Source organism: Bombina bombina, chromosome 10, assembly GCF_027579735.1.
Source record: "Bombina bombina isolate aBomBom1 chromosome 10, aBomBom1.pri, whole genome shotgun sequence".
Classification (NCBI taxonomy): Eukaryota; Metazoa; Chordata; class Amphibia; order Anura; family Bombinatoridae; genus Bombina; species Bombina bombina.
The window spans coordinates 38,812,690-38,840,248 of record NC_069508.1 but is presented as its reverse complement, the minus strand read 5'-3'; the positions used below and the strand labels follow the sequence as shown (position 1 = coordinate 38,840,248).

The 27,559-nt window shown below is 39.4% G+C and overlaps 1 protein-coding gene across 1 annotated transcript in view; it reads left to right on the top strand.

Annotated features, from left to right (window-relative positions):
* LOC128640692 (mucin-12-like) overlaps nt 1-27,559 on the top strand; it is a 195,408-nt gene that overhangs the window by 64,661 nt on the left and 103,188 nt on the right. The window contains exons 47-55 of the mRNA XM_053693121.1: nt 7,195-7,246; nt 7,541-7,607; nt 7,721-7,961; nt 10,194-10,245; nt 10,447-10,513; nt 10,884-11,142; nt 16,117-16,168; nt 16,274-16,340; nt 16,423-23,569. Of these exons, the coding sequence (XP_053549096.1) occupies nt 7,195-7,246; nt 7,541-7,607; nt 7,721-7,961; nt 10,194-10,245; nt 10,447-10,513; nt 10,884-11,142; nt 16,117-16,168; nt 16,274-16,340; nt 16,423-23,569 (8,004 nt within the window). The remainder of the gene's footprint in view (nt 1-7,194; nt 7,247-7,540; nt 7,608-7,720; nt 7,962-10,193; nt 10,246-10,446; nt 10,514-10,883; nt 11,143-16,116; nt 16,169-16,273; nt 16,341-16,422; nt 23,570-27,559) is intronic.

Here is a 27,559-nt window from a genome sequence, read left to right as displayed (position 1 = left end):
GCCTGTAAAGTTAACAAACCACAGCTTTATGCCACAATAAATAAATGCAGGTACCGTAGTGTAAGTCACTTTCTATAGCCAAACAATTTTCAAGGTGGGCGTTATCCAAATACTTCTCACACTGTTGTTAACTCACTGCGCAGTGGTGTGCTGTCTGCGGCCGAGGTAGGACATCATGTGCATAGCTCTATAACTAACCCTTAAGTAACGGTCTATTTTTACCTCGCTTTCTAACAGATTTGAAGTTGCGCATTCAGACAGTGCCTATAAATCCCTGAGATTACATTATAATTTCTCTGTTGGGGCTAATTCGTTTCATTACTATAATGATAATGAGGTATACTCCCCTTGCAGGCTCTAAGGTAACCGCTACAAATTAGTGTTGAGTAATGTCTGTGATACTTATTCTTTAACTCTAGTTCACAAAATGTCCTGAGACTATTTATTTTTCCAGGTTGGTCAGCGCAGGCAATTTCAATTTCTATTATGGTATATACTACTAGCATGTAATTTCAAAAAGCCTAAATTTCAAGCCCATATATATATATATATATATATATATATATATTTATATCTCATTTTCAGTTTTATTTTTATATACCTCATAAAACAGGAAAAATGAAGTTCCTCATTTGGGACCCAAAAGTGGCCCCCTATAGTCCATGGTAGTCTTCTATAGCTCTTTTTTTGTTTCTTATTTTGTGAGGTCCAAAAGTGGCCTATTTTGTTATACAGAAGGCTTATAGTTTAACAGGCATATTTGATGTTCAATATTATCCCTAATCAATACTCTATAATGTTGATGTGGTTATGTAACATTGATTTCTTTTTTCTTGTATTGAATGAACTGAAAAACATTGCTTGTATGCCGTGAATTGAACTTCAATAAAAATTAAAAAGAAAAAAAAAAAGAAAAGGGTCTTTTCTACCTCAAGATAAGAAGAATAGGCCTAAAGGACGTCAGAGTAATTTTTGTTCCTTTCGTAACTTTTTCTTCCAGGCAGGAACAATCCAAGTCTTCTTAGAAACCCAATCAGTCTTGGAAGAAGGGGAAACAATCAAAGAAACCCTGAGAGTTAAAAACATCAAAAGTGAATTTATTTAAAAACACAGTTTAAAATCAGCTCATGCTTGATATAGTATAATCTCTAGCATAGAAGAAACCTGATGAAATGGTTATCACCGAGAAATGCGTTGCATGGTTTCTCCACATCTATTCTAGAGACAGTGATGTATTATGGCCTAGGCCAACAAGGCCGGTGCCTAGGGCAGCAGATTCGGGAGGGGCAGCACATCTGTCCTATCCTTTCTCTAAAAGCCAGCACACAGTACAGTGAGCTATAAAGTGCAGGCTTTTACAGAGGCACATGGGCTGATTAAGGTCACTCTTCACAGGCAGTGCTCCTTTAAACCGTTGCTTCATTTAGAGTCACATGCATTTTTGCAGTGGAAGCGTTCTTGGTGAGAAACTTGACCGTGGATATGCTTCCAAGGTGAGGCTGGAAGTGAAGACCTTGGGCTGATATGCTGCCTCCCCTTATTATCTGTGGTGGGTCTGCCAGCGCAGTGCTTATTGCAGGTCTTAGCAGCTAACAGACTGGATGCGTCTGTGCACTGCTTAGATCAGCTTGTGATGTATAATTATAAACTCTCAGTGCTAATGTATGTTAGCTACTAGCTGCATTCATGAACCCATGGAGTAAATAGGAAACAGACACTTAAAAAGTTTCTTTACTTGAATAATGGTAATTACTGTATGTTGTTGCATGTAAAGGGCAGTGATTGTTTCAAAGTGTATTCTTCTTTCCCTCCATTCCTCTCTCCCTTCTTTCACTTTCTCCCTCCCTTCCTCCCTCAACTCACTCCCTCCCTTGACTCACTCCCTTCTTTCCCTCCCTCCCTTCTTTCTCTAAACTCCCTCACTTGCTCCCTTCTTTCACTCCTTTCTTTCCCTCACCACTTCTCTCTTCTCTCTCTCTCTCTCTCTTCCTCCCTTCCTGCTTTGCTTTTCCTACATTTTTCCACTCCCCTTCTTTTCTCTCCCTTCTCTCAGGAAGAAAATGGTATGAGATGCATGAAATTCAACCCACCTGTATGCAAGTGTTTTGCTAGCCCATTTTCTTTTTAATTCTTGTTAAAAAAAAAACTAAAAAAAAACATTATACACAATGACCCCCCAAAAAGTGGAAAAAAGGGCTAAAACCTTTGGGGGGGGGGCAGCAGAATTTTGAGTGCCTAGGGCAGCACAAAACATAAATACGCCACTGGCTAGAGATTATACTATATCAAGCATGAGCTGTTTTTAAACTGTGTTTTTAAATTAATTAATTTTTGATGTTTTTAACTCTCAGTGCTTAGTATTATTCTCTGAGCTTACGCTACCTATAGGGTGTATCTCTTCCATGTGGCTATTTGGCCTCTGTTCCTGAGTTCCTGTGGTCCTGAACTGTGGGGAATCGTTTGAATGGTGCTCAGCTAGCTGGACTGTTGTAGAAATCCAGCCCGCTCCTATGGGCATAACTGAATGCCTTTTCCGAATGTGAGTACCCTGTGTGTATTCCCTCTGTTTGTCACACACATTGTACTATTGATTTGCACATGTGGCGCCTCTTTCTGTTTAATATTTTATCGTAGATCTTCCATCCCTGATGAAGTAAGAGAGCTGCCTATTCACCTTCTACATCAAGTTCACCACTTTCTGGATATCGTTAAAGCTTTGAATTGGAACTATAAGTATATAACTAATTGACTTTGTACGCTTCCTATCCCAGTATACATTATATGGGAGAGTGGGAAATTAAGAACAATATTTTAACATTATTGTACAGATATTATTTGTATTTTCCATTTTACATTGTGTCTACATTGCCGTGAGCGCCTCCTAGAGGATTTATATCTATATATTATCCTGTTGCTTTAGAGATATATATTAATCAAAGAAACCCGCAGCTGATTCTAAATCAGCATGAAGGGTTTGCCCCTGATCCAGGATCGGATCAGGTGGGGGGCAGACTTTCTCAGTTCTCTCAAGCCTGGATACGAGATCTCCCAGATCCCTGAATTGTGGACATAGTATCCCAGGGTTACAAATTGGAATTCAAGACTTTTCCTCCCAGAGGCAGATTCATTCTCTCAAGATTATCTGGAGACCAGATAAACAGAGAGGCATTCTTGAAATGTATACAACATCTTTCCTCCATGGGAGTGATAGTTCCAGTTTCAGTGCAGGAACAGGGTCTCGGGTTCTACTCCAACCTATTTGTGGTTCCCAAAAAAGAGGGAACTTTCCGTCCCATTTTAGACTTGAAGTGTCTAAACAAGTTTCTCAAAGTTCCATCCTTCAATATGGAGACTATACTCACCATTCTTCCTTTAGTACTAGAGGGTCAGTTCATGACAACCATAGACCTAAAGGATGCTTATCTTCATGTTCCTATTCACAGGGACCATCACAGATTCCTGAGATTTGCCTTTCTGGACAAACATTTCCAGTTCGTGACCCTTCCATTTGGCCTAGCCACAGCTCCCAGAATTTTCTGGGGGCTTTTTATGGCAGTTATCCGTTCTCGTGGAATTGCTGTGGCACCCTACCTGGATGACATATTGATTCAGGCGCTATCTTTTCAACAAGCTAAATCTCACACAGAGATATTGTTGTCTTTTCTTCATTCCCACGGATGGAATGTGAATCTGGAAAAAAACTCCCTTTCCCCTGCTACAAGAATAGTGTTCTTAGAGACCATAATAGATTCTCTATTGATGAAGATTTTTCTGAAAGAGGTCAGGAAAAACAAAATCATTTCCTCTTGCCTCTCTTTTCAGGCTACTGCTCATCCTTCAGTGGCTCAATGTATGGAGGTAATTGGTCTGATGGTGGCTTCCATGGTCATCATTCCTTTTGCTCGATTCCATTTGAGAGCTCTCCAGTTGTGCATGCTCAGACAATGGAATGGCAACAATGCGGATCTATCTAAGAGAATAGAGTTAGATCAGTCGTCAAGGGATTCTCTACCATGGTGGATTTCTCAGGAACATCTGTGTCAGGACACATGCTTTCGGAGACCTTCCTGGGTGATCGTGACCACGGACGCAAGCTGTCTGGAACTCATTAAAAGCTCAGGGCCTTTGAAATCCGGAGGAGTCTGCTCTTCCCATCAACATCTTGGAGTTGAGGGCAATTTACAATGCTGTATTGGCTTGGCCTCAGTTGTCATCAGTTTATCAGGTTCCAGTCAGACAACATAACCTCTGTGGCTTACATCAATCACCAGGGAGGAACTTAAGGTTTCCTTAGAACGATCGGAACAGCCAATAGAATGCAACCTCAATCTGATTGGCTGATTGGATCAGCCAATCGGATTGAACTTGAATCACGTCACTTAAAGGAACCTTCATTCCTCGGGAGTCGCCGGAAGAAGAGGATGGATCCGCGTCGGCTGCTTCAAGATGGTCCCGCTCCGCGCCGGATGGAAGAAGATAGAAGACACCGCCTGGATGAACATGTCTACCGGTCCGGATGTCCTCTTCTTGCCAGATAGGATGAAGACTTTGGACCCTCTTCTGGACCTCTTCTTGCCGAATAAGATGAAGATTTCGGACCCTCTTCTGGATGGATCGGTGATACCCGGCGTGGTGAAGATAAGGTAGGGAGATCTTCAGGGGCTTAGTGTTAGGTTTTTTAAGGGGTGTTTGGGTTAGATTAGGGGTATGTGTATGGTGGGTTGTAATGTTGGGGGGTGTATTGTATGGTTTTTTTAAATGCAAAAGAGCTGTTTTCTTTGGGGGATGCCCCGCAAAAGGCCCTTTTAAGGGCTGGTAAGGTAAAAGAGCTGTTAATTTTTTATTTTAGAATAGGGTAGGGCATTTTTTTATTTTGGGGGGCTTTGTTATTTTTTTAAGGGGCTTAGAGTAGGTGTAATTAGTTTAAAATTCTTGTAATCTTTTTTTATTTTTTGTAATTTAGTGTTTGGGTTTTTTTGTAATTTAGTTTAGTTGATTTAATTGTAGATAATTGTAGATAGTTTAGTTAATTAATTTATTGATAGTGTAGTGTTTAATTGTAACTTAGGTTAGGATTTATTTTACAGGTAATTTTGTACTTATTTTAACTAGGTAGCTATTAAATAGTTATTAACTATTTAATAGCTATTGTACCTAGTTAAAATAAATACAAAGTTGCCTGTAAAATAAATATAAATCCTAAAATAGCTACAATATAATTATTTGTTATATTGTAGCTATATTAGGGTTTATTTTACAGGTAAGTATTTAGCTTTAAATAGGATTAATTTATTTAATAAGATTTATTTTATTTCGTTAGATTTAAATTAAATTTAACTTAGGGGGGTGTTAGGGTTAGACTTAGCTTTAGGGGTTAATACATTTATTATAGTGGCGGTGAGGTCCAGTCGGCAGATTAGGGGTTAATAAGTGTAGTTAGGTAGCGCCGATGTTGGAGGGGCAGATTAGGGGTTAATAAATATAATATAGGGTTCGGCGATGTTAGGGGCAGCAGATTAGGGGTATATAGCTATAATGTAGGTTGCGGCGGTGTACGGAGCGGCAGATTAGGGGTTAATAATAATATGCAGGGGTCAGCGATAGCGGGGGCGGCAGATTAGGGGTTAATACGTGTAAGGTTAGGGGTGTTTAAACTCGGGGTTCATGTTAGGGTGTTAGGTGCAGACTTAGGAAGTGTTTCCCCATAGGAAACAATGGGGCTGCGTTAGGAGCTGAACGCTGCTTTTTTGCAGGTGTTAGGTTTTTTTTTTCAGCTCAAACTGCCCCATTGTTTCCTATGGGGATATCGTGCACGAGCGCGTTTTTGAAGCTGGCTGCGTCCGTAAGCAACGCTGGTATTTAGAGTTGCAGTGGCGGTAAATTATGCTCTACGCTCCGTTTTTGGAGCCTAACGCAGCCCTTCAGAGAACGCTAAATACCAGCGTTGTTTAAAAGGTGCGGGGGGGGGGAGAAACATGCGTAGCTAACGTACCCCTTCTAACGCAAAACTCTAAATCTAGGTGTTAGGTCGTTTCTAATACAAATATCAATCAGGAAATTGTTGTTCCCTCTCTGTGTCCTAATTCTTCTTCTTCCAAAGAATGTTTGTTACACAATTTGGATGTTGTACGTGCTCATAAATTCTACTTACAGGCGACTAAGGATTTCGCCAGTCCTCTGCTCTCTTTGTCTGTTTCTACTGCTCAGAAAGCTACTGCTACTACTCTTTATTTTTGGTTACAAAGTATAATTCGTTTGGCTTATGAGACTGCAGGACAGCAGCCTCCTGAGAGAATTATGGCTCATTCCACAAGAGCTGGTTCCTCTTTCCTCTTCTTGGGCTTTCAAAAATGAAGCTTCTGTGGAACAAATTTGCAAGGCTGCAACTAGGTCTTCTCTACTTACTTTTTCCAAAATTTACAAATTTGATACTTTTGCCTCGGCTGAGGCTTTTTTTGGGAGAAAGGTTCTTCAAGCGGCTGTGCCTTCTGTTTAGGACTGCCTGTCTTGCCCCTCCCTATTTATTTGTGTCCTCTAGCTTGGGTATTGGTTCCCAACAGTAATTACTCAAGCCGTGGACTCACCATATCTTAGAAAAGAAAAACTAAATTTATGCTTACCTGATAAATTTATTTCCAGATATGGTGAGTTCACGGCCCCACCCTTTATTTTAAGACAGTTGTTATTTTGACTATAACATCAGGCACCTCTACTCCTTGTGTAACTCCTTTTTCTCCATTTCCCTTCAGTCGAATGACTGGGGGTTGTGGGTAAGGGAGTGATACTTAACAGTTTAATTGTGGTGCTCTTTGCCTCCTCCTGCTGGCCAGGAGTGACATTCCCAACAGTAATTACTCAAGCCGTGGACTCACCATATCCAGAAAAAAATACATTTATTAGGTAAGCATACATTTAGTTTTTTCATGTCGGGTTAGCGCACTTGAGAATATGCAATTGGGTTTGTGCACAAGTAAAATAAAATCCCACTTTTTTGCTCCATTGACTTGGAGGGGGGGTACGTTATTGCAGGTGTGATATTTTTGGCTTTTTACATGCATCGGGTTAGCACAAGAGCAAAAACAGTTTTCTTTCAACTTGAGCTCGAGTGGGAGCCTTAAAACCCGCTCCACTTGTAATCTCCATTTTTTTCATTGCCAAAATCATAAAAATGTATTCTTTCATGTGTTCTTCTAGTTCAGTCTCCATGTGACACGTCAGCCAGGCAGATACCTGATCCAATTGCAATGTAAGTTATTTTTAAAAGACTCTTCTTTGTGGCAGATACTTCTAAGTATTAATAGGAAAAACTGTAATATCTACATTTAAAAGTGAAAAAAAATATAACAGGAAAATAAGTTAAACTAACTAAAATAATGTTTTTTAAAATCCCATAAATGCAATATCATATTGACTGCAAAAAAAGTTTAGCTGTGGTCATTTTTAAACTTATTTCAAGATATCATTTTTATAGAAAATCTTTTAAAGTTTTCATATTTGTGAGGATCATTCACAAATATAACTGTGCAATTTTCTTCTTTAGAGTCATATGCCCAGCAGGATGTCTGAATAAGAAAGGAAAAGTTACTGGAACTAACATCTACACAGATGTAAGGGAAAAGCTACATTTGTTCAGCCACTTTGGGTTTATAATTTAACCATAAACAGCACATGGGCACTTAAGGAGACAGGTACTCACTTTATACATTTTATTTTCCCATAGGACTCATCAATTTGTCGTGCTGGAATCCATTTAGGATTAATCACAGATGAAGGAGGAGCTATGATACTGGAGAAGAAGCCAGGTCAAGACAACTATGATGAATCTGAAAGAAATGGAGTGAAAACCACTAAGTATGGACAATGGACTGGTTCATTTATACTCAGTTCAATAGAGTTACCTCCAACCAAGAAACCAGAATCTTCTTCAGAAGCTCAGCAGCAACCATCACATCTGCCATCAGGTATTTTCATTGAATATGTGGTGTGTATTGATTGATTTATAAAATTGCATTGTTAATTGAATTGCATTAATTTATATTTGGCTAAATTACGAGTGGAGCGGTAACTCCGCTAGACTTCTGCTCTTTGCGTGTGTCAGATTGAGTATGTATTATAAAGTTCAAAGTAAATCTTTTTCGCTTGCACGCTAACCCCACTTATGCAAAAGAGCAGAAGTTACAATATTGTGGCCACATTAACGTACTCTCCAATAGACTTAAATGAAGAGAGAAAAGTGAAATAAAACACTAATACTTGTGCACTAACCAGAATCGCCATAAGCCCCCTACTCTAATAACCCCTAAACCATCAAATAGCCCACCACATAGTCCCCACTACACTATTAACCCCTAACCCACAGCATAGCCCACCGCAAAGTTCTCTTTACTCTATTAACCCCTACACACCCCTACATCGCAAAAAAAAACACTACTCTATTAACCCCTAAACCATCATACCCCCTTTGCAAAATACCCACTAACATCTAAACCCCCTGACCAGCTAACTCCCCCTAACCTAACACTCCCTATGTTACCCCATAAAAAAATAACCTTACCTGAAAAAAAAACTAACAATACTTTTAAAAATAAAATAACTAATCTTACCTGACAAAAAAACTAACCTTACCTTAAAAAACAAAATAACTATAACTTAAATAATTGATGCTCACTATTTTAAATTTGCTAATAAGCCAGATAAAATGTTAGACAATAAACTTAAAGCGATAACTAGAACTTCTACTATTCCCCAAATTCAAAAACTTAATGGTCAGAAAACCAATCACCCTCTGGAAACAGCAAACACTTTTACCAGATTTTACCAGAAACGTTATCAACTCAATAATACTTGATGACTCTAAGCTCAAAGTGGAACTGGCACAGTTCCTTGAGGGTTGTCAGCTACCTAAACTTTGATCTGATTATCCTTTAAATGTTAAACACTCCTATTACAACTCAAAGTGTCCTATATGGTATTAAAAACCTAAAGCTCCTGGCCCAGACGGCTACACAGAAATCATCTATAAAACCTTTAGTGATATTTTAGCTCCTCAATTATCTAGGATCTTCAATCATATTGTGGAATGGAATGAGGTCCACAAGAGCTCTTATCAGCAATAATTATATTTATTCCCAAACCAGGGAAAAACAAACAACATTGTAAAAATTGTAGACCTATTTAACTCATTAATCCTGACATCAAATTATTTAGAAAGATCCTAGATGACAAATTAAATTGTCTTATGTCATATCACATGTCATTGTACAACCAGATGAAGTTGGCTTTTTTACAGGGAGAGAAGCTCCAGAAAATATCAGGATAACTATTGACCTGATAAATTATGCCTCAGTTGCGAAAATGCCCTCTTTGCTCCTAGCCTTGGATGCAGAAAAGGCATTTGATAGGTTAAATTGGAATTTATTGTTTGGTATCCTACGGGCCATGTGTATAATTTTTCAAAGCTATTTTGGCAATCCATTCCCCCCCCCCCCCCCCCCCCCAAGAGCTTTTTTTAAAATGCAGGATATCAGTCAGATACAATTATGATTAAAAACAAGACTGTCCGCTGTCACCATTACTTTTTGCCTTTTGCATTGAACCTCTTGCAGCCAAAATTACACATTGCCAAGATATTTCCAGGATAAAACTTGGTCTGCCATGTTTTACTGTTGTACTGAAGGAAGGCTTACCTATGAGAAGACTTTCATATAGATTTTTGTCATAATTAACTAGATTTTCCTGTTTTTATTGTTTGTGTAGTTTGAGTAGGTTTACTAATTTATAGATTGGCTCATCTTATGGAATGGAATAACTTGAAAAATTAGCGAAATATCACCTCCACTTATATATGTGTTCACTTAGAATATTGCTAGATTTGAATGGAGTTAAAGTGCTAAATAAGCACTCTTCTTCCATTCTCAAAATAATTTTTACAATTTTAAAAACATTAACTAAACTTGAAAATGGTTTCTTCCTATCGGACATTTAAAAATCGAGTGTTTTCACTGCATAAATCATAAATATGTATTATAATTTACATTTAGTTTAATCGCCATTGCCCAAATGATAGAATTAAACCAATTACATGTGTTTATATTGTTAACCAGTTCATCATTCATGTCAAAATAATCATATTCAATTAATTAATTGCTCTGTATATTAACATGTTCAGCAAATACTTTCATGTGTTTTTCTAGTTCAAGCTCTATGTGAAATGGCAGCCAATCAGATACCCGATGAAGTTGCAATGTAAGTTATTTTTTTAAAAGTATCTTCTTTGTGACGCATACTTTTAAGAAAAGATAGCAAAAGCTCTAATACACATATTTTAACGTTGACACATGCTTCAAATGAAGATAAGATAACATAAATATGTTTTATCATAAGCATTTGAATATTAAGAGCATTTTGTTTAACGTTTAACGTTAATTGTTTAATTTTAATTTTTAGAGTCAAATGCCCAGCAGGATGTCTGAATAAGGATGGAAATGTTTGGGGAACTAACATCTTCACAGATGTAAGAAAAAATCTTAGTTTATTTAGCTACATTTGGGTTTATCTCTAGGTGACTTATGAGTTAACCAGAAAAATCATGTTGACATATATTTAAAGACACATGTTCTCACTTTAGGTCTGATGATCTAAAGCTCTCCTCTCAGGTGAGATGATGGTGATGGTCTTTATCAGTATGGAAAGGTCCCTTATAGAATTTTAGAAACACAAATTATACCTTGAAAGATGTTTATCTCACTATGCAGGATTCTCCATGTGAAGGAAAGACTCCTATAATACAATATACAGTCTTTAAGAAATCTTTAAGAATTTGTGTGATTTTTCTCCAAAGTGTCAAGTTTTTACTCTACTTTATAAATATTATTTTTCAATAGGACTCATCAATTTGCAGAGCTGGAATCCACTCAGGATTAATCACAAATAAAGGAGGTCCTATGATAATGGAGAAGAAGCCAGGTCAAGAAACCTATGAAGAATCTGAGAGAAATGGCGTGAAAACAACTAAGTTTGGATGTTGGAATGCTTCATTTGTACTCCATTCATTACGACCTAACAAGAAACCAGAATCTTCTGAAGATGTTCCGGATGTTCCAACTGCATCTCCCCAGGAGCCACCCTCACATCTACCGTCAGGTATTTTTCATTGGATCTGACGTGTGGATTGAGTGTTCTAAAATGAATTTCTATTTAAATTAATTTTAAATGTATTTATTTAATTCATTGTAAAATATTGAAGGTTATTTCATTTGTGTTTTACATATGCTGATGTTATTTAAAGGCAACAAAAATACTACATTTCTGTAGTATTGCAATAAAGTCACATTTTAAACATGGGAGAAAAGTTTTCTTCTATTGTTTTCCAGTGGCCAGTTCCTCCCACCACTTCCTAATATCAAGTATTGGCTTTGGATTTGGTAGTGGAGAAGACATAGAAATTTTTTGTAGTAACCTTTTTAAAAGCTCCACATTAGGAACAACAAGCTACTGCTGTGATCACAGTGACTTGCTTGTGCAGGTTGGAGTATAAACTTCCGATTCTTTTACAAATTGGAGAACCCACGTTGTTGAGTTAAATTACAAAAAGAAAGTGCCAAATAAATTATAAATGTATATTGCCGTTTTTATTATGCATAAAGAAGAATTTTATTTTACAATCCCAGAGTGTTTAATGACTTTTTGATATAGAAAGATTGACATACGTTTTTTGAAATGCTTTCTAACACATCAACATAATTATAATTTAGTGATGCAGTGTAAAATCATAAAACTGGTAGTGTTCCATGTTTCCAGTAAAAGTACATAGTAGATGAGGTTATTAGAATGGAAACATAAAGTTCAACCATCATAAAATATATTGCAACTTTTTTGCTGGCGTTAATCTTTGGTTTAAACAAGTGATGCTACATGCTAACATGGAAGCCCATGCTTGGGTATCTACAGAATGTTTCCCAGGGGGTGGGAATATACCTATAAATATGTCCATACATATATATATATAGTTGGGCATAAGGGGCAATCATATATTCCAGATGAAGGGCCTTTACCATTTCTGCCTGACCCCTTTTTGAATGTTCATGATCCACAGATCTATTTAGTTTGTGGGATAGTCATGGTTTGGGAACTGTGTCCTCTAACCTCCGTCCATAACCAATTTATGTAAAACAGGGTCATTCATTAAACCGCTCCCCGAAGTGCTAATTTCTGCTTTGGCCTGTCCAGTCATATCCAGCTCTGCTTAGGGCTGTACTTACTCTACCTACTTACTCACCGCATTGATCCGCCATGTTGACTGCACAGATTCCACCCCATTCCACCCTCATACTTCACCCTTAGCCTCCTGGTCCTGACAGCTTAGCTGTGGGCAATCCCCATCCAATTCATAATAATTATTGTGCAAACAAAACATGTGGCAGCTCAGGTGATTTTGTTTTGCTTGTTATTTTTGTAAGCTTTTCAAATCCATTAGAGAATCTGCAGTATGAATAAGTAAAGTCTCTAGTAAAGACTTTTCAATAACAGAAAAATTGATAATAGGAGTAAATTAGAAAGTTGTTTCAAATGTCTTCTCTATCTGAATAATGAAAGAAAAAAAAATGGGTTTCATATCCATTTAATGTAAAAACAATTATATTTTATATCATAAAAATTCTTTCCTCCATTCTCTCTGCTTAGCTTCTCCATTCTAAAACTTAAAAGAAAACAACATATGCACAATTTTGATACTGAAACACATAACTGATATCACCAATCACAGTCTTCGCCTAAAGGGATAGTAAACCCCAAAAATGTTATTGTTTAAAAAGATAGATAATCCTTTTATTTACCATTCCCCAGTTTTGCATAACCAACACTGTTATAGAACTATACTTGTTACCTCTGTGATTACCTTGTATCTAAGCTTCTGCTGACTGCCTCCTTATCTCAGATCTTTTAACAGACTTGAATTTCAGGCAATTAGTGCTGACTCTTAAATAACTTTACGTGCGTGAGCACAGTGTTATCTATATGAAACACATGAACTAACGCCCTCTATCTGTGAAAAACTGTCAAATGCAGAGGTGGCATTCAAGGGATTAGAAATTAGCATATGAGCCTACCTAGTTTTAGATTTCAACTAAGAATAACAAGAGAACAAAGCAAATGTGATGATTAAAGTAAATTAGAAAGTTGTCTAAAATTACATGCCCTATCTGATACATGAAAGTTTAATTTGGACTTTACTATCCCTTTAACAACAACTTACCCTCTAATGATAAAGAGCACAAAGGACAGAAATCTTTTTCTTCTCACAAAAAAAATGTAACCCACAAAAAATAAAGAAATAAGGAGCATTGCAAGATTTTCAAGATTATTTCAACAGAATAAACAAATATGCTATCAAAGTGAAAGCAAAGTATTGGAGCTAACCAATTAACATTGATAATAATTGCCTAATGTTTTTATGACTTTTTTTTTTAATTAAACCGGTAATATCAATTAATTAAATTAATACCATTAATAGCATTTTCCTAAATATTATAATTAACATTGCTTAAACGTCCATTTTAAATCATTATTAAATATTCTGATCATATTTTACCTGTGCTCAAATTTCATAATTTAAACATGTGATTTCAAATATATTTGTAACTTTTTATTTCAAATAAAGTCTATTAAAGGAACATGAACCCCAGCATTTTCTTTAATGATTCAGATAGAGCAGAGATGGCGAACCATTTTGAGCCCAAGGGTTGCCATATTGCTGCTTTTAAAGGAGGACACATATGAAAAACTCATATGTCAGGGCTCTTATAACGTAACATTATTTCAAACCATTTCTTAAAACCGCCCCTGACATATGTATTTTTCAAATATCTCCTCCTTTAAAGCATCAATATGGCAACCCCACGCAAGTGCCCAAACTTAAACACAAAAGCAAGTTATTTATCTCAAAGTAACAACACAGCAATTAAACCCGAATACGGAGGTTTGTTTGTTTTTTTTATTTTAGAAAAACACTTCATACAACTGTCTGAGCTGATTAACTGCTTTTGTCTCAAAAGAACACACAATAAAGATGTTTCAATAATACAAACAGTTATTATTGAAAAAACTTGACCAATTCCCTGGCTAATTCACCACAATTCACATTTAAAGGGACAGTCAACCATAGAATTGTTATTGTTTTAAAAGATAGATAATCCCTTTATTACCCATTCCCCAGTTTTGCATAACCAACACAGTTATATTAATATACTTTTTACCTCTGTGATTACCTTGTATCTAGGAACCTTCTTCCAGCCCCCTGATCACATGACTGTGACTGTTTATTATCTATTGTCTTAAATTTAGCATTGTTTTGTGCATATGCTGTCGGCATTTAACATTGCACAAGCAGTTCACCAGAACTGCTTGTGCAATGCTGCCCCCTGCAGACGCGGCCAATCTAGCCACTAGCAGGGGGTGTCAATCAGCCCGATCGTATAGGATCGTGCGGATTGCAGACCGCAGCCTCAGAGGCAGCAGCGGTCTTTAACTGCTGTTTCCGGCGAGCCTGAGCTTGATCATTTGGCCCCATAGTATCTTACATGCTATATAAAAAGACACAACTTTTATTTTATATGTTGTCTTTCTTTCCTATATTGCGTTACTGCTGCACACTTAAAGGGACACTAAACCCAATTTTTTTTCTTTCATGATTCAGATAGAGCAGCAATTTTAAGCAACTTTTTAATTTACTCCTATTATAATTTTTTCTTTGTTCTTTTGCAATCTTTATTTGAAAAAGCAGGAATGTAAGGTTAGGAGCTGACCCATTTCTGGATCAGCACCTGGGTAGCACTTGTTGATTGGTGGCTATATTTACCCACATGTAAAAAAGCAGGGACTTAAGCTCAGGAGTGTGCACATGTCTGGATCAGTATATGACAGCAGTGTTGCAAGAGTGTCATCCATTTGCAAGAGCACTAGATGGTAGCACTATTTCCTGCCATGTAGTTCTCCAGACACCTACCTAGAAATATCTTCAACAAAGAATAACATTTGAATAAAGCAAATTCGCTAATAGAAGCAAATTAAAAAAATATTTAAAACTGTATGCTGTGTCTGAATCACAAAATACATATTTGGGGTTCATATCCCTTTAAATACAAGTGTCAGTTAACGAACTAAACAAAATAATGACATTGATTGGAGAGGTAGTGCAGTGTCCCTAGAAGGCTGGACCCATCTTAGCTGAGACCCCTATAGTTACACCTTAAGGAGCCGATTTATGAAGATGCGGGCGGACATTATCTGCTGTAGCGGATCATGTCTGCCGACATCGCTAAATGCCCGGCATTTAACATTGCACAAGCATTTCTAGTGAAATGCTTGTGCAATGCCGCCCCCTGCAGATTCGCGGGCAATAAGCCGCTAGCAGGGGTATCAATCATCCCGATCGTATCCGATTAGGATGGTTGCTGTCCGCCGACTCAGAGGTAGCAGATAAGTTAACTTAACTTATGTTTCCGGCAAGCCTAAATTCTCGGTTGGAAACTGCTGCATTTGCAGCATGTTAAATCGGCCCCTATGCATGAACAGCCATGGTGAAGGACCAAAATATCCAACTTAGGTTTTTAACAGGTCCCTGGTGCAGTATTTGAAATGTTTTGCAAAAAGCTGCAGGAAAAGTATTTTGTGGAGTGTAATACTGCTATTGCATTGTCATGTATAAGGAGTCTTACTGTGCCCCAAACTATTTTAAAAAAACTTTTTATAAATGGTTTGTCTCAGATGTTTCAAATAGAATAGAATGTAGTAGAATTTCAAATCCCCACGGTTATATTATAAACACTTTTTTAAGTGATGGAGAATCTTAGACTTATATCTGCCAAAGTCATGTCTGTTTAATATTTAAACAAATTACTTTTAATGTGTTTTCTATGGTTTATTCCTGAAAAAAACTGACCTGAAATGGTTCATCAGTGGAAATAGTTTATCAGTGAGAATTATATATTACAAACTGTGTTGCATATATTCAAAAGAACAGCAGAGTAATTTGATTTATTAATCCAAAAGGGAATATACAAATACACATATAAAAAATTGTCAAACACATTTATTAACCTCTCCTGTTTACTATTTCAGCAAAAGTAGATTGCTCCTCATCTGCAGAGGCATTAACTACACCGATTACAATGTAAGTTCAAATGTTTTAGGATATTTTTTTAATTAGGAAAATTCCATATGCAAATTTTTAATTAGCAAAGTTGCTGAAACTATTTCTGTTCCTTTTTTTTTTTAGAGTTATATGCCCTCCAGGATGCCGAAATGAAAAAGGAAATGTGTGGGGATTTAAGATCTATACAGATGTAAGAATCATATCCCATCAACACCTTGTTATAAGCTAATACCAAAAAACATCTTTTAATAATTTTATTTTTCTGTCTTTAGCACTCTTCTGTTTGTCGAGCTGCAATTCAGGCTGGAATGTTGCCTGATGGTGGAGGATCAGTTGTTGTGCGTAAGATACCAGGACAAAGTAGCTATGAAACAGCTGACAAAAATGGAATAAAATCAGATGGTTATGGGGCCTGGACTGGGTCATTTGCATTCCTTTCTCCAACTGTTGTATCCCCAACTGCAAGTCCCCAGTATGTTACAAGCGATAGACTGGATTCAAATGCTCTCCAACAACCTACAAGCAATGTACATGATTCAGGCTCTCCCCAACAGCCTGTAAGCAACCTACCTAATTCAAAATCACCTCAACAGCCAACAAGCAATGAGTCTGATTTAAGCTCTCCCAAACAGCCTACAAGGAATGTTCCTGGTTCAAAATCACCCCAACAGCCTTCAAGCAATGAGCCTCAATTAAAGTATCCCCAACAACTTCCAAGCAATATACCCGATTATAGATCACCACAACAACCTGCAACTAATATACCTGGTTCACAATCACCCCACCAACCTTTAAGCAATGAACCTGATTTAAGCTATCCAGGACAACCTACAATCAATGTCCCTGATGCAAGATCCCCCCATCAGCCTTCAAACAATATTCCAGGTTCAAAAACTTCCCAAAACCATGTAAGCAATATACCTGGTTCACAATCACCCCAACAATCACCCCAACAACCTTTAAGCAGTGAACCTGATTTAAGCTATCCTGGACAACCTACAATCAATGTCCCTGATTCAAGATCCCCCCAGCAGCCTTTAAACAATATTCCAGGTTCAAAAACTCCCCAAAAACATGTAACCAATATACCTGGTTCACAATCACCCCAGAAGCCTTCAAACAATGAACCTGATTTAAGCTATCCCCGTCAGCCTACACGAATTGTACCTGATTCACAATCTCAAGAGCCTACATTTGATGAACCTGATTCAAGCTCTGCCCAACAGCCTTACACCAAGGTACCTGGCTCAAGATCACCCCAACAGCCTACAATAAATATACCTGGTTCACGATCTCCTCAGCAGCCAATAGGCAAGGTACCTGATTCAAAATCACCAAAGCAGCCTACAAACAATGTACCTGGTTCAAAATATCCCCAACAACCTACAGGCAAGGTATCTAATTCAGGAACACCCCAAAACCCTACAAGGACTACACCTGGTTCACAATCACCTCAACAACCTACAGACAGTGAACCTGATTTGAGAAATCCTCGACAGCCTACAAGCTATCCCCGAAAACCAACAACATTTGTACCTGATTCCCAATCCCCACAAGAGCCTACATTTGATGAACCTGATTCAAGCTCTGCCCAACAGCCTTACACCAAGGTACCTGGCTCAAGATCACCACAACAGCCTACAATAAATATACCTGGTTCACAATCTCCTCAGCAGCCAATAGGCAAGGTCCCCGATTCAAAATCACCAAAGCAGCCTATAAACAATGTACCTGGTTCAAAATATCCCCAACAACCTACAGGCAAGGTATCTAATTCAGGAACACCCCAAAACCCTACAAGGACTACACCTGGTTCACAATCACGTCAACAACCTACAGACAGTGAACCTGATTTGAGAAATCCTCGACAGCCTACAAGCTATCCCCGAAAACCAACAACATTTGTACCTGATTCCCAATCCCCACAAGAGCCTACATTTGATGAACCTGATTCAAGCTCTGCCCAACAGCCTTACACCAAGGTACCTGGCTCAAGATCACCACAACAGCCTACAATAAATATATCTGGTTCACGATCTCCTCAGCAGCCAATAGGCAAGGTCCCCGATTCAAAATCACCAAAGCAGCCTACAAACAATGTACCTGGTTCAAAATATCCCCAACAACCTACAGGCAAGGTATCTAATTCAGGAACACCCCAAAACCCTACAAGGACTACACCTGGTTCACAATCACCTCAACAACCTAAAGACAGTGAACCTGATTTGAGAAATCCTCGACAGCCTACAAGCTATCCCCGTCAGCCTACACGAATTGTACCTGATTCACAATCTCAAGAACCTACATTTGATGAACCTGATTCAAGGTCTGCCCAACAGCCTTACACCAAGGTACCTGGCTCAAGATCACCCCAACAGCCTACAATAAATATACCTGGTTCACGATCTCCTCAGCAGCCAATAGGCAAGGTACCTGATTCAAAATCACCAAAGCAGCCTACAAACAATGTACCTGGTTCAAAATATCCCCAACAACCTACAGGCAAGGTATCTAATTCAGGAACACCCCAAAACCCTACAAGGACTACACCTGGTTCACAATCACCTCAACAACCTACAGACAGTGAACCTGATTTGAGAAATCCTCGACAGCCTACAAGCTATCCCCGAAAACCAACAACATTTGTACCTGATTCCCAATCCCCACAAGAGCCTACATTTGATGAACCTGATTCAAGCTCTGCCCAACAGCCTTACACCAAGGTACCTGGCTCAAGATCACCACAACAGCCTACAATAAATATACCTGGTTCACGATCTCCTCAGCAGCCAATAGGCAAGGTCCCCGATTCAAAATCACCAAAGCAGCCTACAAACAATGTACCTGGTTCAAAATATCCCCAACAACCTACAGGCAAGGTATCTAATTCAGGAACACCCCAAAACCCTACAAGGACTACACCTGGTTCACAATCACCTCAACAACCTACAGAAAGTGAACCTGATTTGAGAAATCCTCGACAGCCTACAAGCTATCCCCGAAAAAAAACAACAACATTTGTACCTGATTCCCAATCCCCACAAGAGCCTACATTTGATGAACCTGATTTAAGCTCTGCCCAACAACCTTCAACTAAGGTACCTGGCTCAAGATCACCCCAACAGCAGAAAAACAATATACCTGGTTCAGAATCTTCTCAGCAGTCAGTAAGCAAGGTACCTGGTTCACGATTACCCCAAAAACCTACAAACAATGTACCTGGTTCAAAATCTCCCCAACAACCAACAGGCAAGGTTCCTAAGTCAGGAACACCCCAACAGCCTACAAGCAATATACCTGGTTCACGATCACCTCAACAACCTACAAGCAGGGAACATGATTTAAGCTATCCCCGACAACCTACTAGCTATGTACCAGGTTCCCAAACACCCCAGCAGCCTTCAAACAATAATCCTGATTTAAGCTATCACCGGCAGCCTACAAGAATTGTACCTTATTCACAATCCCCAGAAGAGCCTAGAGACGATGAACCTGATGATTCAAGCTCTGCCCAACTGCCTTCAACCAAGGTACCTGGTTCAAGATCACCCCAAAAGCCTACAGTAAATGTACCTGGTTCAAAATCTCCCCAACAACCTACAGGCAAGGCACCTATTTCAGGAACACCTCAAAAGCCTACAAGGACTACACCTGGTTCTCAATCACCCCAACAACCTACAAGCAGTGAACCTGATTTGAGCTATCCTCGACAGCCTACAAGGTATGTACCAGGCTCCCGATCACCCAAACAACCTACAAGCAGTGAACCTGATTTGAGCTATGCTCGGCAGCCTTCAAACAAGGAACGTTATTTAAACTATCCCCGACAGCCTACAAGACTTGTACCTGAGTCACAATCCTCAAAAGAGCCTACAAACGATGAACCTGATTCAAGCTCTCCCCAACTGCCTTTGACTAAGGTACCAGGTTTAAGACCACCCCAACAGCCTACAGGTAGTGAACCAGATTTGAGCTATCCTCGACAGCCTACAAGGTATGTACCAGGCTCCCGATCGCCCCAACAACCTACAAGCAGTGAACCTGATTTGAGCTATGCTCGACAGCCTACAAGGTATGAACCAGGTTCGCGATCACCCCAGCAGCCTTCAAACAAAGAACGTGATTTAAACTATCCTCGACAGCCTACAAGACTTGTACCTGATTCACTATCCTCAAAAGAGCCTACAAAAGATGAACCTGATACAAGCTCTCCCCAACTGCCTTCGACAAAGGTACCTGGTTCAAGACCACCCCAACAGCCTACAATAAATACACCTGGTTCACAATCTCCTCAGCAGCCAATAGGCAGGGTACCTGATTCAAAATCACCTAAGCAGCCTACAAACAATGTACCTGGTTCAAACTCTCCCCAACAACCTACAGGCAAGGTATATAATTCAGGAACACCCCAAAAGCCTACAAGGACTACACCTAGTTCAAAATCACCCCAACAACCTACAGGCAGTGAACCTAATTTGAGCTATCCTCGACAGCCTACAAGGTATGTACCAGGTTCACAATCACCCCAGCAGCCTTCAAACAAGGAACGTGATTTAAGCTATCCCAGACAACCTACAAGAATTGTACCTAATTCACAATCCCCAAAAGAGCCTACAAACGATAAACCTGATTCAAGCTCTCCCCAACTGCCTTCAACTAATGTACCTGGTTCAAGACCACCCCAACAGCCTACAATAAATACACCTGGTTCACAATCTCCTAAGCAGCCAATAGGCAAGGTACCTGATTCAAAATCACCCAAGCAGCCTACAAACAATGTACCAGGTTCAAACTCTCCCCAACAACCTACAGGCAAGGTATCTAATTCAGGAACACCCCAAAAGCCTAACAGGACTACACCTGGTTCAAAATCACCCCAACAACCTACAGGCAGTGAACCTGATTTGAGCTATCCTCGTAAGCCTACTAGGTATGTACCAGGTTCACAATCACCCCAGCAGCCTTCAAACAAGGAACGTGATTTAAGCTATCCCAGACAACCTACAAGATTTGTACCTGATTCACAATCCCCAGATGAGCAAACAGATGATGAACCTGATTCAAGCTCTCCCCAACTGCCTTCGACCAAGGTACCTGGTTCAAGACCACCCCAACAGCCTATAATAAATAGTCCTGGTTCTCAATCTCCTCAGCAGCCAATAGGCAAGGTACCTGATTCAAGATCACCTAAGCAGCCAATAAACAATGTACCTGGTTCAAAATCTCCCCAACAACCTACAGGCAAGGTATCTAATTCAGGAACACCCCAAAAGCCTACAAGCACTACACCTGGTTCACAATCACCCCAACAATCTACAAGCAGTGAACCTGATTTGAGCTATCCTCGACAGCCTACAAGGTATGTACCAGGTTCCCGATCACTGCAACAACCTACAAGCAGTGAACCTGATTTGAGATATCCTCAGCAGCCTACAAGCTATGTACCAGATTCACGATCACCCCAGCAGCCTTCAAGTAATGAACCTGATTTAAGCTATCCCCAGCAGCCTTCAAGGATTTTACCTGATTCACAATCCCCACAAGATCCTACAATTAATGAACCTGATTCAAGCTCTGCTCAACAGCCTGCAATCAAGGTACCTAGCTCAAGATCACCCCAACAGCCCACAATCAATAGACCTGGTTCACAAGCTTCTCAGCAGCCAGTAGGCAAGGTATCTGATTCAAGATCACCCAAGCAGCCTACAAACAATGTACCAGGTTCACGGTCTCCTCTGCAGCCAATAGGCAAGGTACCTGGTTCAGAATCATCCCAACAACCAACAAACAGTGAACCTGATTTAAGCTATCCCCGACAACCGACAAGAATTGTACCTGATTCACAATCCCCGCAAGAGCCTACAATTGATGAACCTGATTCAAGATCACCCAAACAGCCTACAATTAATATACCTGGTTCACAATCTCTTCGGCAGCCAATAAGCAACTTACCTAATTCGAGATCACCCAAGCAGCCTACAAACAATGTAACTGGTTCAAAATCTCCCCAACAACCTACAGGCAAGGTACCTAATTCAGAAACATCCCAAGAGCCTACAAGCAATACACCTAGTTTACAATCACCCCAACAACCTACAAGCAGTGAACCTGATCTGAGCTATCCTCAACAGCCTACAAGCTTTGTTTTAAGTTCACAATCACCCAAGCAGCCCTCAAGCAATGATCCCGATTCAAGCTATCCCCAACAGCCTACAAGAATTTTACCTGATTCACAATCCCCACAAGAGCCTACATTTGACGAACCTGATTCAAGCTCTGCCCAACAGCCTTCAACCAAGGTACCTGGCTCAAGATCACCCCAACAGCCCACAACAGATATACCTGGTTCACGGTCTCCTCAGCAGCCAATAGGCAAGGTAGCTGGTTCAGGATCACCTCAACAAGCTACAAGCAGTAAACCTGATTTTAGCTATCCCCCCCAATCGACAACAGTTGTACCTGATTCACAATCCCCACAAGAGCCTACATTTGAGGAACCTGATTCAAGCTCTGCCCAACAGCCTTCAACCAAGGTACCTGGCTCAAGATCACCCCAACAGCCTACAATCAATAGACCTGGTTCACAATCTCCTCAGCAGCAAGTAGGCAAGGTATCTGATTCAATATCACCCAAGCAGCATACAAACAATGTACCTGGTTCAAAATCTCCCCAACAACCTTCAGGCAAGGTACCTAACTCAGGAACACCTCAACAGTCTACAAGCAATACACCAGGTTCCCAATCACCCCAAAAACCTAAAAGCAAAGAACCTGATTCACAATCCCCACAAGAGCCTACATTTGATGAACCTGGTTCAAGTACTGCTCAACAGCCCACAAACAATGAACCTGATTTAAGCTATACCAGACAGCCTACAAGCAGTTTACCTGGTTCAAGCAGTCCCCAACAGCCTACAACCGATGTACCTGATTCAAGATTACCCCAGCAGCCTACAAGCAATATGCCTGGTTCACTGTTTCCTCAGCAGCCTATAGGCAAGGTACCTGATTCAATATCACCCCAGCAACCTAGAAACAGTGTACCTGGTTCAACATCTCTTGAGCAGCCTACAGGCAAGGCACCTAATTCAGGAAGACCCCAACAGCATATAAACAATGTACCTGGTTCAGGATTACCCCAACAGCCTTTAAGCAATGATCCTGATTTAAGCTATCCCCAACTGCCTACAGAAATAGTACCTGATTCACAATCCCCACAAGAGTCTACAATTGATGTACCTGATCCACAATTGTCCCAAAATCCTACAAGCAATGTACCTGGTTCACAATTACTGCAACAACATTCAATCAATGAACCTGGTTTAAGCTTTCCCCAACAGCTTACAAGCAGTGTACCTGGTTCAAGGTCACCCCAAGACCCTTCACGCAATGTTCCTGATTCACAGACAATACCAAAAGGTAATAACATTTTAAAAGGATATTTTAAAGTAAAAAAGTTAAAGTTATCATCTAATTTATTTCAGTGTTTAAAATATTATTTGACGTTAAAACAGTAATACGTATAAATATGGCTATAAATGGTACAAAACAATTACCAAAAATAGAGACCGGGTGGCGCTCTCAAACAAAAAATAAAAACAATGACAATGTTCAATAAAGTAACAAATAAGTCCTCCAAAAATCCTGACTAGTCCAGGCTGCTCTTTTTCCAGATGTGGTCAGTCTCTTGGCACTAGGGTAATCTGTAGAATAGGAAGGAAAAAACACAAAGGCGGCGAATGGCCTAGTACAGTCAGGATACTAGATAAGATGGAAACAAAATCACTACTCACATGTGGGAAAGCACCAAAGAGGCGCTTATAAAGCAGGCTGGAGCTTCGCAGTAGTCCAGATGACTGTATACAGGCAATGCCGGTCCACTAGCAGGGTTAAAATGTAGTACTCAGGGGGTGTAGATGATCCCTGCAGCAAGAGAACACAGAATCTCTTTGCTTAGCACAGCAAGGCCAACAAACCTTATAAGTGATAGAGTACACTTACATACGTGTAGCACCAGATAGGTGTTATATATGCAGGCTGGAACTTCTCAGCCGCCCAGCAAACTGCACTCCAGCAAACAGCTCACAAAAATCTCATAAACAGGATAAAAGGCAATCCCAGGATAAAAGCAAGTGCATATAAAAAATATAATTTATTAAAAACAGCAACGCGTTTCTCAGTCAAATTCAGGCTGTTTCTTATTAGTCTGAAGAAACAGTCTATGTTCTCTCGCTGTTCTACACCCCCCCTGAGTACTACATTCTAACCCTGCTAGTAGACCAGCATTGCCAGTATACAGTCTTCTAGGCTACTGCGAAGCTCCAGCCTGCTTTATAAGCGCCTCTTTGCTTTTCCACATACGGGTAGTGATTTTGTCTCCATCTTATCTGGTATCATGACTGCACTAGGCCATTTGGTGCCTTTGTGCTTTTTCTTCCTATTATACCTAAAAATATGTGCCTGTTTGCTATATAACTAATTTAGGGCAAGATTACGGGTGGCACGCTAAGAGATACACGCAAGCAAAAAGGGGTTTTATGCGAGTGTTTGCACGCATCGGATGTATCGTAAGTTAAAAGTAAATGCAATCGCTTGAGCACAATTGAAGTTAATGTGCATCGGGCTACTGCGTTCTCAAAGCTCTGGCTAACTATTTTGCAAAACAAAAGTGTCACAAAACACATCAAGAATACAAAATACAGTTACACTCATAATAACAGTATCTAATAAAAATTATTTTAAAAAAATAATGGGGGAAAAAGTTTATAATTGCTCAAAGAAATGAGGTCTCGGGTGTTTATATATACAGTATATGTTTATATGTGTGTACATACAGTATGTATTTAAGTATTTATATGTGTATGTATGTATTTACAGATATATATACAAATCTAAACACATAAATACATATATACACACATAAAGACATATGTACACACAAATAGACATATATATAATTGCATTGGAGCCCTTTGCAGTTAAGTAGATGAAAACATGAAAAAGCATATTTATGCAATATTCATATTCAGTAAAGTGTTTTACTGTGTATTTACTGTAATTATGTCACTTTCCAAAGTTCTGCACATAGCAGAATGCTAGTGGAAAGCATAATTGTGCGTGTAACGTCTTAAGGGTTATGCTGCCTGACTGGAATGTGAAGCTGTTCAGTGTGTGAGTTTGCAACATTTGTTGCAATGTGTGGGGTGGGGACTCTTACCTGTTTAAATGTGCATGGATGCTGGGAGATTTCCTCTTTCTTGTCTGCAACTGCTGGAGAAAGGTTTTTTCCCCGCCCATCCCTCCCTTGTTGTTAACATGTTTAATCTTTGTTTCAGGGTAAAGGGGGCGGCACTGAGGGACGGCTGCCATTAGGGTGGTTGGAGGACTTTGGCAGGGGCATGCCTAATCAGGCTAGCTTATCTTAAGTCCAAAGTGGTAATTTTTGGCTTCACATCATGGACGTTTGTTGTGCGTCTTGCGTCTAAATGATGACCGTTACAGGTATGGAGCAACTTGTTGTGTAGGTAGGAATCACCAGCTGGCATGGCGGGGTCCCGGCCGAATAATTTTTATGGTTTCCGCGAGAGTGTGGTCGAGCTAATGGGAGGGGCATGATGTTGCAAGTCGCAGCTTGTAACGCCTCTCCCCGCGGGCCTGCTGACCTAGAAACCCCTTGTGGATGATTCCAGCCTCTGAAGGGCAATGCTCGGCAGGAGCATTGCGACAACCGATCCGGGCCGGTGACCTCACCACGCTTGCTGTAGATACTAGGTTATGGTTAGCTTTAGGATATAGCTTAGCCTCAGATGCCGCCACCTCTTCGATAAGCCTTAAGCTTTATAAGTTAAATAAGTTTAGAGTTTGCCTGGTTTTGTTTAATAAACGCGACCTTGCTTCACGGTCTTATACCTCCAATACATGTGTCTGTGTCTTTATTGGGAAAGGTGGGAATGAAGTCATGGCGATTTGACCCTTATATGTTTTATGTATTTATAAATAGATATTCCCATATATACAGTATGTATATATATATATATATATATATATAAAACTCTCACCATAATGGCAACTGCCAGGGTGCCAGCGGTTAAATATATCAAGTAGGAGAAGGCACTCATTGGTCTTTTCAAGTGTACTTTATTTCAAAAGTGTGACATTTCGGGGACACACTCCCCTTCCTCAGATAAGAGGAAGGGGAGTCCCCCCCCCCCCCCGAAATGTCATGCTTTTGAAATAAAGTACACTTGAAAAGACCAGTGAGTTCCTTCTCCTACTTGAGATATATATATATATATATATATATATATATATATATATATATATATATATATATATATACAGTATATATATATATAAATCTCAGAAATTAGGAGCGCACTTGCCGGGTCTTAAACAAGATATTATTTATTCATACTGTATGAATAAATAATATCTTGTTTAAGACCCGGCGAGTGCGCTCCTAATTTCTGAGATTTCTATGCATTTGATTGAATGCACCCCGGGCAGCTTTAATCCTTGAAAGTGTGTGCAGTGCCCTACGGACATTGAGTGTATATATATATATATATATATATATATATATATATATATATATATATATAGTGGATATAAAAAGTCTACACACCCCTGTTAAAATGACAGGTTTCTGTGATGTAAAAAAATGAGACAAAGATAAATCATTTCAGAACTTTTTCCACCTTTAATGTGACCTATAAACTGTACAACTCAATTGAAAAACAAACTGAAATCTTTTAGGTAAAGGAAAAAAAATTTAAAAAAATAATATGGTTGCATAAGTGTGCACACCCTTAAACTAATACTTTATTGAAGCACCTTTTGATTTTATTACAGCACTCAGTCTTTTTGGGTATGAGTTTTTCAGCATGGCACATTTTGACTTGGCAAGATTTGCCCACTCTTCTTTGCAAAAACACTCTAAATCTGTCAAAATGCGAGGGCATCTCCTGTGCACAGCCCTCTTCAGATCACCCCACAGATTTTGAATTGGATTCAGGTCTGGGCTCTGGCTGGGCCATACCAAAACCTTAATCTTCTTCTGGTGAAGCCATACCTTTGTTGATTTGGATGTATGCTTTGGGTCGTTGTCATGCTGAAAGATGAAGTTCCTCTTCATGTTCAGCTTTCTAGCAGAAGCCTGAAGGTTTTGTGCCAATATTGTCTGGTATTTGAAACTTTTCATTATTCCCTCTACCTTGACTAAGGCCCCAGTTCCAGCTGAAGAAAAACAGCCCCAAAGCATGATGCTGCCACCACCATGCTTCGCTGTGGGTATGGTGTTCTTTTGGTGATATGCAGTGTTGTTTTTGCGCCAAACATATCTTTTGGAATTATGGCCAAAAAGTTAAACTTTGGTTTCATCAGACCAGAACACCTTTTGCAACATGCTTT